The sequence below is a fragment of the Lactuca serriola genome, chromosome 3 (assembly GCF_051521515.1).
Source record: "Lactuca serriola cultivar US96UC23 chromosome 3, Lser_US96UC23_V15, whole genome shotgun sequence".
NCBI classification, from domain to species: Eukaryota; Viridiplantae; Streptophyta; class Magnoliopsida; order Asterales; family Asteraceae; genus Lactuca; species Lactuca serriola.
In genome coordinates this window covers 272,417,771-272,429,660 of record NC_136410.1, presented here as the reverse complement: position 1 = coordinate 272,429,660, position 11,890 = coordinate 272,417,771, and the positions used below count along the sequence as shown (strand labels likewise).

Sequence of the window (11,890 nt, the reverse complement as noted above, 5' to 3'; positions counted from 1 at the left end):
CTGTTTCGTGCGTAAATCTCTTTCTCCGTAGACGTCTTTCTAGCGAAGCCGTCATTTCAGAACTCTGAAGCACTCATACGTAGAGTACCTCATGTTTCTTATCCTTTCAAAGAAACCTCAGTAAACTCTCCCGAAGTACCACTTGTACAGTACGTCACGTTCAATCCAAAGACCCATATGGTTGATCTATCGCTGAAGATTATATACATAGGGGGTGATATATAATCAAGGTTCTACAGGTTTAGAATTGATGATTCCCCTTTAACTTCTTTTCCTCGTTGGGATGTGGGCTTAAGGAAGAATCATTTATTCGACTACCTTTTCAAACTTAAATATATACGACTCGTATACGCGAAACTGTGATTGATGAACCATGTATGAGTTCTAATATGAACTTTAGGATGGAGATTGCCTAAGACTACGAGTGATCGTGCTGCCATGTGAATAAACTTAGAAGCCAAACACAGGCCCTTCCTGTCGATTGGGACAAGAGAGACAGATAGAATAAAAGTACCTATCCTTTTTCCTTAATTCATGAGTAATCATATTTACTTTTAGATCTTCACGACATCTAATCAACCACAAGGTTCTGACATCATAATCAGTAGGGATTGGTTGTGTTCTTATGCAAGAGGAAAGGTCACTGCCTATACCTCAAGACAACTTAAGACACAGGAAGTTAACTATACAACACATGATCTTGAGTCAAAAGCAGCGGTAATTGCTCTGAAGATCTGGAGACACTACTTGTAGGGTACAAGATGTACTATTCTCACAGTCCACAAAAACATTCAACATACGTTCGACCAAGAAGAGTAATCATGCCAGTGAAGTCAAACGAAAGAAGCAAAGTCGTATCCCGATAGTGAAAGGTTCGCTGGAATGCTAAGCGAGGAACCGAGTTCACTTAAGAACATGAGAAAAAAATAAAATTTCTATCCGTAGCATGATTATCAATTCTGTTTAAACTCTAATTTCAGGACAAAATTTCCTCTAACGGAGGGATGATGTGACAACCCGATATTTCGAGACAATATGATGGATCACAAGTCAAATTACGTCAAAATTTAACTTTCCTAAAATCTCATTTGGGTTAAATAAAGTAGTAGGAACCGTATCAATGTTTTCGTACATATATAGAACCCTAGAATCCGAGTTATAACGAAGAAGTTATGACTAACCGAAGATTCTCGGCAAAAACGGCAACACTGATAGACGTAAAACGCGAAGTTTCAATACAATAATTTTTAGCTTTAGGTATCTAAATGAAAGTTTTAGATATCATTAAACTGTAAACGTACATAAAAAGAATGCCCAAATCTGACCTCAAATGAGGAAATTTTGATTTTTCGAAGTTTCAGACATAGCAGTAGACAGCTAAAAACTCGAAATCCAGATCGAACGGCTTTTTGCCAACATGACCTAAACGAGAATCAAAGATCTCATCAATGGTATTACAACGGTAAAAACTCTGGCGAAAAACAGACATCGGATGAAGGAGTTATGGAATTTTAATAGACTTTTCCTGCCCCGGCCTATTAAAAATATAATATTAAAAATAAAGACAAAATCAGCCGACGGAGTCTAAACGAAAGTTGTTGATCGTAGTCTCACCTACGTGTGGATATAAAGGACGTCGAAAACGGAGTTTGTATGAGGAAGATATGAATTTTTGAAGTTTACTAAATAATTAAAATATAAATTTAATTCAAAATCTGGTATTATCCGAAGGAGGAGTCATCGGACCAATCCAAGTTATGCCCAGCGTACTCGGATGCTAGGCTCTGGCTCGTCCACGTCACTCCGATGCTTCGACCGAGGATGCGGTCATGCATGACGCATGAGTACGCCCCGCATACTCTCATACGCCCAGCGTACCGAGGACCTCCAGCCACTATAAATAGAATGCAAGGGTGCCGACCATTTTAGCTCATTTCCTCCCTTTCTCATGTCGAAGCTCTGCGTCTAAACCCCCGAAGCCATCCCGAAGTCTCGGTTTTCATATCGAGGTTTGGAAGGAAGTTTTACGCTCCCGAGAATCCCGAGAAATCCACTTTCTCGAGTAGAAGTTTTGCTCGGTTTTCGTCTCGCTTTCTTCGATCTTTCAAGTGAGTTCATACCCTTATAATCCACACTTTTAAATGTTTTATAAATGCTTTTATATGCTTTTAAGGGGAGAAATACAAGTAAAACATACGATTTTTATCGTGTGTTATATAAAGTTTCGTTATACATTTTTTATCAACGGAATCATATGTGATTTATAACTATTATAGGGAAACTTTCGTATGCAAAATATATCACGATAACATCATATCTTTTGAAATGAAAAATGTTGTTATATATGTATAAATCAAACACTCTGCTTATACTGTATGTATATGTGTCCATCTTAGGCACTACAAAAAAAAATTATACTTTTCATAACAAGTGAGCATTTCACTAGGGATTACTATACAAACAAGACACACTTTTAGAAAACTATAATAGGTATAGTTGTACGAGAACATCACGAACTTTTACATACTAGAAATACTATTTCAAGGAGATACATTCATATACAAGAACAAACGAACATTTTCATATGTACTTCAAATAGTTTTCTCAAACATTTTTACATGTTAAAACAGTTATAGAAACAGTCTTACAAACTGTATGTTTCCTTTTTGAATCTGTTATAGTTGTGCTTCAAACAAAGGTTTTCTTACACTTAAACTGTCTTGTCAAACGGTTTTCGAATCGATTTATAAACTGACATCAAGTCATAAATTCTTATTTATTAAACTTTTCAAAGGTTTTACAAAACTTCTTTTATACTTTTATATTGTTAAATGTTTGCCTATATTTGTATAGTTAAATAAGAAAGGTTTAAAAGACTTAGAACAGTTAGCTCGCCTTATTTCTTTTTCTGTTCTCATTGGGATGTGGCCTTAAGGTATCAGTTATTCGTCCAATTGTCGTCTAAATATTAGTTATATATATCATGTATACCTATATAGACATAAATGTTCCATCAGTTAATCTAGTTCTGACACTCTTGGGTAGCAAGGGTGTATAAACCTACTTGGACACTCATTAATTACATTCCAGTAAACTGTTATAGGAATAGTTTAGGGGATACAAAATATTATTCCTATTACAAGGAATTTCACCAGAGTCAGTTCATTTATGAGTCTATACTACATGCTATATGAAGGGATACTCTTACAGAGATTGCTCTTACATGGATACACTTATATGGATACTCTTACAGGGATACTTTTACACAGATACTATATGATAAGATACTATAAGGGACTAACTATTCCTACACCCGGCTGTTAGCAACAGAGGTAAATGCACATCTACGGATGTCTACAGTTGATACCATTACAGGTATACTTAAGGGACTAACTATTCCTACACGCGGCTATTAGCAACAAAGGTAAATGCACATCTACGGATATCTACAGTTGATCCATTTACGGCGAGTTTCCACGTCATGTTTATTTTAGTACCAAAGGATACAACATAAGTTATTATATTATTACTTTTAAAGTTTTATAATAATAGTTAAACAGGGGAAAACCGTCACATTTACAAGTGATGTGTACTTTCAAAATAGTCGGGTCTTGGTAGAAGACTACTTTTTATACTAGTAGGAAATATGAGATTTTCTAGGGTTTTCATACTTATACTAAATGTTTCATCAAACATTCACCGGTCTTTCATAACAACTTTTCGAAGCAATAATATTAAAATACTTATGAATTCACCAGCTTTATTGCTGATACTCGCTTTCAAGATAACTTGTATTCTCAGGTTACAAATAGACTGGTACCGATTCAAGGTTTAGAGAAGACGGAGCAGTCAAGACTCGTATTTTACTTTGAGTATTCATTATGTTGTTTTATACTATGAAAGAACACACTTGTAAGCAGAACTATTCTATTAATGCAATGGATGATGTTGTTGCTTGTTTACTACTTTACATTGTTGTGATACATACATGACGTCCTCCGCCCCAGAACGTTTCCGTCGTTCTCGGTTTTGGGGTGTGACAAAGACTCTCACCGATTCGAGTATGGATCATGTGCTTTCAGTATTACGGACCCAATACTATCTTCCACAACTATCCCTACTTTCCTCAGCAATCCTCCCGAATCCTCCAAGTCACTTCCCCAAACTGATGCACCCAAGTCTCACTAGACCTCACTACTAACCCACTGAAGCATATCCTAGGCTTTCCTAGGTTCCTGAACCCACCCAGTCCTCAGCTACTGAAAGATTCCCCATAATGTCAACTAGCCACTTCATGAATATAGCCACATGTAACAGAGATCAGATAATATTTCAAGGAAAAGACTCAATCCTATAACAGATAGACTTAGACGAGAGTTGCGCAATAGGGCCAAGTCCATTACTTTGAGATTATCCATCACATGTGACTTAGCATATTCACTTAGTAGCTATCTCACATTGCTAAGAGTCCCATAAAGCACAAAGCAAACAGCATTCAGACAAATGGAAAAATCTAACCAACATACTACAATCAAACTATTCTATCCATATATACAATTCACAATCAGGTAACTCATGTCACTAATCTCATCCTAGGCTTATCCTAGAGTAATCTCCGACCCATGAACTATCATAGAACATTCGACCCACATACCACAACCCATATGGTCCATATCCACCCTCACTGTCAGCTGCCTTATACATGCAAATTATACACAGAACAGGATATAAGGCCAAATACATTATTCTAAGACTATAAGATTCTAACCGTATGCAATTTTTAAAGCATACACTTAGCAGTTACCAATACCAATAATCATTCTCATTCTAGCATGACATCCAGTATCTCCAAGACTACAAGCATCACATATCAGGCTAATCTTCCGCTGACTACGTAGCACTAGCATGTAAGTCTATCAACTCATACAACATATAATGGCATATCTCCTAGCCCTAACTAGCATGCGATTCACAGATCCATAAATCAGGTCATAACAGATAAGATATATGGGTATTCTGGGAAACTTACTAGAGCTTGGTTGATTATATGCACCACACCCTTTCTTGTCTTAGAAAACTTTTCCTTGAAAACATTTTCCTTTTGGAAACTTTACAGATCTTCAGTTTGAGTTCAGACACACCCGAAAATATGTCCAAATCCCTCAAACCAAGGCTCTGGTACCAACTTGTAACGACCCAGAAATTCAAGGCTAAAAATTTCATTTTTATTATAGTCAAGCAAAACCAGATATCTTTTAATCCAAGTATTCAAAAACATTACTAATTAAAAACATTTATCAGAGTTCGTCCCAAAATCACAAAATGCGGAAAACACGGGTGTGTGCACTGCGATCAAGTTGAGCCCTTCCTTTCCAAAACAATGATACCTGAAACCATAAACAAAACTGTAAGCACAAAGCTTTGTGAGTTCCCCAAAGCATACTCCACACAATCCACATAACCACATAATCCATATTAGCTATAACAGCTACATAAACCGTATCAATCACATAAGCCATGCATATAAACATATAAGGATGTCGTGGGCTCGTCCCCAGGGTCTTACTCCAGGATGCCATGGGCTCCCCACATGGTCTTACACCTAAGTGCCATGGACTCCCATGGTCTTCAATAGGAAATCCATGGGCTCTCCACATGGTCTTACATCCAGGTATCATGAGCTCTCCTATGGTCTTTAGTAGGAAAGCTATGGGCTCTCTACATGGTCTTACATCCAGGTGTCATGGGCTCTCCCATGGTCTTCCATACAAGCATACCACATATACAACTAGCATACTTCTTAACACATAACCAACTATCATGTCTCATGATATAACTTCAGCTAGTGTACCGCATATCATAAAATGGGTCAACCTTGGTGCCTTCGACCCATTGGTATGGTGAGGAGACTCACCTCGAATGCAGAAGCTTCCCAAATGACATCCTTAGTTGTTGCCCCCGCCAACTTCCCGAGCTGCCAATACCAGTCAATATACCTAATTAGCAATTGGGTTCCATACTATAGTCCTTAATCCATACATGGGGTAAAATGACCATTTTACCCCTGGCCCAGTATGATCCAAAACTGAGGCCCCAGCCCAATACTATACTGTCCATAACTTTATAAATGGACCTAATCCAAGATGGCCCAATACCAAAAAGGCCTAAAATACTGAATGGTCAATCCTAGACAAAGTCAACATTTTGGTTGACTCAACTCGCCGAGTTGGTCCATCAACTCGTCGAGTCCTATGAACCATAAATCCTGAAATCGCGATCCAACTCGTCAAGTCCTTCCTCAGACTCGTCGAGTTCTTCCCTATAGCAGAATCGGGACTTTTCACTATAACTCGTCGAGTTCTTCAGTCTTCAAAACCCCTGAAACCCTAGCCAACTCGTTAAGTTATCTCCTAGACTCACCGAGTCTGCTCGGTAGTCAGAAAAGGTTGGGGCCCTCGACCCAACTCGCCGAGTTGAATGAACAACTCGTCGAGTCCCTCTTAGTCTAAATCCATTCGGTCACTTCCAGTCGAGTTCAATGCTTCTAAACCATAGATTTGGTCCCCTAATGTTGATATCTTACATAAAGTTGCTAACTTTCCTTCCATGCATGGCCTTTTGGAGCTTAAAAGGCCAAAATGACACCTTAAAGCTTGCATGGGGCTTCCATGGCTATAAAGTTTGTACTTTTATGCCATGAAACCCCTTCTAGACCTCAGATCTGAAAGAGTAATCACTTGGGACGTCCAAGTTTCAAAAGTTAACATTCTTGGACCAAAAACCCCCCATAAAAGTAAAATGAAGAAATCTAAGAAATCATTGAGCAAGTTTGAGATTTGCTTACCCGAAAATGCTGAGAATGGGAAGATGTTTTTGGATCTAAGAGCCTCTTCTTGAATCCCCAAGCTTCTCCTTCTCCCACAAGCTTCAATGCACACAAACTCACTAAAAATGGCTAACACACTCTCACAATGCATTACGGTTTTGAGATTTAGGGTTTGGGTCTTGGAGGCTGGAAATGAGGCCAAAAACCTAGAGTTAAGTTGTTTAAATATGGTGCAAAATCCCGGATTTAAGGTTTCCCAAACCCAGTCCAACTCGTCGAGTTGGTTTCTAATCCCGCGTCCCAAATGATTCCTACTTGTCGAGTTTTCTTCCCTGAACCGGACGAGTTGCCCTTTTTAATGAAGTTTATTTTTCTTTTATAAGTCTTCTAGATTCCAGACGTTACAATCTTCTTACATTGTTTCTATTTGTTACCCTCTCAAGCCTCAAGGTGACATTTGTTTGTGCTTGTAATCCTATAAAAGTCCTTTGCTACCCTTTTTTTTTATCATATGTTGTATTTGCTAGTATCGGGTCTATGTGTTTTCCGCTAGTATCTTTTTTATGTCTTATTGCTACATTTTGCTTAGATTGTTCAGCAAAAGTACAATGTATACGTGTTTACCCTTAACCACCTTTAATTATAGTTTTATTCCTTTTTACCTTATAATTCTCTTTATTTATTATTATTATTCTATATGCTTGTTTGTGGACTAATCCTTAATATGCAAGTGTTCTTTGTCCGAGAAGCTAACTGTTTATCTTTTCTTTTTCTTTTTCGTTCTTTTTTTTCGTTTGTCGGATGTGTTCTTTGGAGATAGCATTGGTTGCCCACCATCTTACCTACATCGTATCTCATTCTAATGGGATTTGTGGTTTTGTTATTGTTATTAATTACTTATAATAATAATAATAAAAGCAATTCACCCATCGCCATCCCATACGTGTATCAAGTAAGGAGGCTAAATGGATTAAGGGCCTTATGGATTCTATGGTTTAGCCATTGCCTCGACTCTCGATGTTACTGTGATCATGACTCTATCTACCAACTTAAATGTTTAAGGTATAGATGGCATATCATCACCAAAAACAAGTTTAAATTTTACCTCTTAACATAGTTTTAGAGGCATCTTAGGAACAAACTTGCTACAAACTTTGCCTAATCCTTAAATAAATAAATAGTCCTAACTTCTCTTTCAAAAAGCACGACCATATACACATGTTCATTGTAATCGCATAGGTATTAGGTAGTGTTTGCTTATTAAGCCGAAGAAATCATAGGACTCATGTCATAAATCGAAAAGGTGTCATTCAATCGATTTCTTCGACATACCATGAAATAAAAAACTATACTCTCTTGTGAGGATTAAATCCTATAGTGAACTATGTGTCCAACCATCTTTAACCATTTGTTAATAGACATGAAGATATATATATTTTAAGACCAACTAATCAACATACATATTGACCCACACAAGCCATTTGTTTCATTCGGCTTTTAACTTACACTTTCGCCTATTTGGCTTATATTATTATTCCTTTACACATAACAAAGACACCAACACTCTCCATATACACACTTACAAATTCGTAACACTTCATCTTCTTCACCTCTTTCTCATCTTTCACAACCTGCAACATGAAACCATGTTCAACGAACACGGCTCATGGTATCGAACCCACAAGCACGAAAGCCTAGTCATGGCCGCCTGACTATGACTAACAAATTGTGCCCTACAAAGCTCGGCTAATATTTTGTTACCAAAATACCCCTCTTTGTAACCTTCAAGATCCGATTTCTTTACCAAAACCATGGATGCATCATCAAATGGTTCAAATTCGGATTCGGATTTGGATTCGGATTCGTTTGTAATGTTTTTGTTTTTTTGATAGTAATCTTGAACGGCTTGCCATTGGGAGGAGGCTAAGCGGACCCTTGGTCGAATAGATTTGACGTATTCGTATGCAGTGTCGGGTGTCATGTGCTTGTATTTTACCTGTTTGAAAGTAGAATGATGTAATAGAAAGAAATGGAATTGGATTTGGAGGCACTGGATTTGGAACTTTGAGGTTAAAAGTGTACCAAGTAACAAAGAACTACGGTTGTACTGCGGCCCCGCCCCGCCTTACAATGAACGTATGTAGTTTTACCGGCAGATGCTTTCTCTTGATACACCATAAATAAATAAAAAATAAATAAATCTACTTTAATAAATAAAACAAAATAAAAAATGTCACGTGTCACACTCTCGTTCATTTTACCGCACGTCATTTTTTGTGGTTATTTTAAGTTATTTCTTTCCATGTCATTTTATGGTTTTTTTTTTTCAATTTTATTAAATTTCACATAGTATTTAAATGTAAGAATTGTAATAAATGTAAATGTATATAAATTTCATTAATGCAACTTTCCTTCTAATTTTAAAATTCCTAAATTTAAACTCAATTATTTCCTTTGTTTATTTATTTAAATTTAAAAGAGAAATGAGCACTTCCGTTTCAATAATTCAATATTGTTCTTATTTTTCTTATAAATTCAAACTTCCTAAATGTATAGACCTTCATATATATATATTTTTTCGAATTACACAGGTCTCACAACTAGTAAATAAATAAGAGCAAATTGCAAAATTGATCCCTATTGTATCCCGAAAAGTGTAGTTTGAGTCCAATTTTTTTCATTCACATTGTCAGTCCAAAATTGAAACTTCCATGTAGATTTGGTTGGTGGTCCTTTTATTTTAGACGACAGATAACTTGAGGAACCAAATCTACATGGATGTTTCAATTTTGGACTGACCATGCAAATGAAAAAAAATGGTCTCAAACTGTACTTTTTAGGATACAACAAGGATCAATTTTGCAATTTACTCAATAAATAAACATCTAGCTAAAGAGGGACAATTTGGATGGATTTATGTAAAAAAAAAAAAGGTTGTTTCGGTTTATACTTTAATGATAATAGGTCAAACGAGTGAAACTAAAAAGCGAGAAATTGGATCATAATTTTAAGCAATAAATGCAAGAAAGAGCCACGTACTTTCATTTATTAGTGTATTATATCATCGTGCTACTATTTCTTTCTATTACATAATTGTATATCGGACTTTCTTTCTTATGAATTATGAAGACATTGTATTTTGAAAATCTAAATAACATTACCATAACATTGTACTTTCATTGCACTTTGACAAAACTATGAAACTATAGCATTGTTCTTTAAATAGTTTTCTTATTAGTACAATATACTTTGAAAAGTCTATCCAATTATAGCGGTGAAAATGATTTTGTAATTTAATGAGATTGTTACAATTGGGTAGATTTCTCAAAGTACATTGCTATTTGTTGCATTTAACCCTTATTTTAATACTACTAGCTTTTTAATCATATATGTAACATACTATCTCCTTACAATAAATGTACTTACCATGGATGAACTCAACGGCTTTGGAAATATCACCATTCGATGGGGCAAAAAGGTAATCTCTTGTTGGAATCACCACATGATCAATTCCATGAGCCTAAGAATAGAACATAATTAAAAAAAAAATAATAAATTAATAAAAGAAAGCCTCAACAACACAAAGAAAATGGAACAAGAACTCCTTCTCCATATCCCATCTATGCAAAAAGACATAAATGCCCTCCTCACCTCATCACTGAAATAGCTCTAACAATCCCACATTAAAGAAAACAATGAATGGACATCATAAACCTAAAAACTTACATGATACAATGATGTTGGAACTAAAGTCTCGTATGATTCATTAAGAGTAACCACACCACAAACACCAAGTTCCTTTAGGTGCAAAACATCAGTAGGAAAGGGTACAGCACCTAACAATATAAACTAATCATGAAATTGTAGTTAGTAATTAGTATTCCTACAATCGAGTAAAACAATCAAGAATAAAGAGAAACAACAAAATTACAACTAGTTAACATTGATCTTTCACAAACATAGCTAAATTCGATCATGGAATGAAAGAAGTAGTTGAAACTAGAGTGTAGTTATACCTGATCAACTCTATCCCACCAACGAAACTCGGTCTGAATCTTGTTCCTGACAACATTATACAACAGCGTTGGATAAAAAAGAGCACGAGCACCTGCTCCGACCAACACCCTTTTCGTATTTGAAGCCACCACCGCACCTTCGCCGGAAAATTCATCAGAAAACTCAACATCCCCATCGCCATCAACGCCCTCTTTAAGTTCTTCAATATACATCTCTAGAAACACAACGATTCACAAAAATCCCACCTACCCTTGAGAAAAGATCATCAATTTAGCGAAACTAATCAAAATCGAGCTATAATAGTCATCTAACGGATACCCAATGCTTGATTTCAAGAACTACAAATATCTGAAGTTCTTCGGAGAATCGAAGACGAACCGATCAAGCACATACTCGAGCCAAGATTGCTCAGGTTCTTGAACAACATTTTTGCTTGGTCAAGAAATAAAAGGGGGAAATCGATATGAAACTCGTAAAAAACGGAATCAGGGATTGAAGTAAAGTAAATAAGATGCTGGCTACAAATACAATTTATGATTTTATTCAACGGCAAGCAAAGGTGAAACGATCAAATTGTAAGCGTTACAAACAAGGAAGGAGCTTTAATTGCCTTGTGGGGTGGATTTGATTTCTAGCAAGGTGAAAGAACCCTAAACGCCCTTCTCTCTCTCTATAGGATTTCTGTCTGTTTCTTTCACTTCCAACAAACTTTTTAGGTAAAGTAGTGGGTGTATGATGAAGAGTGAAATTAGGGGAATTAGAAAAGAGGGGAAGAGATGAATTCTTTGTAATTCCCCCGTTTAATAGAAACTCGTCGTTTGTTGATAATGAAATTTAATCGTGTCTTGGATGATTTGTAATTCTTTTTAGCAAGTTAATCTTGGACAATTTTTTCCTAACGAAACAAATATCTTTGTATTAAGGGAAATAATAAATTTAATCGTTCTTTAACGTGTATTTCAAAAAAAATAACCCAAAAAAATCTCTTTTTCGTAAAAATAATCACTTTGTTGGGAATGTGTATTCCGGATCAAGAAAAAAAATAAT

General features: G+C 36.1%; 1 protein-coding gene across 1 annotated transcript; it reads right to left on the bottom strand.

The window, feature by feature from the left end:
* Window positions 1-8,233: 8,233 nt before the first annotated feature.
* On the bottom strand, window positions 8,234-11,642 carry LOC145094007 (phosphatidylglycerophosphate phosphatase PTPMT2-like). Its single transcript, XM_079032263.1, has 5 exons — window positions 10,843-11,642; window positions 10,553-10,675; window positions 10,253-10,346; window positions 8,909-8,991; window positions 8,234-8,822 (listed from the first exon to the last, which is right to left on the bottom strand). The coding sequence occupies exons 1-5, from the start codon at window positions 11,053-11,055 to the stop codon at window positions 8,451-8,453; spliced, it is 885 nt and encodes a 294-aa protein (XP_078888389.1). The 5' UTR covers window positions 11,056-11,642; the 3' UTR covers window positions 8,234-8,450.
* Between the last annotated feature and the right edge of the window lie 248 nt (window positions 11,643-11,890).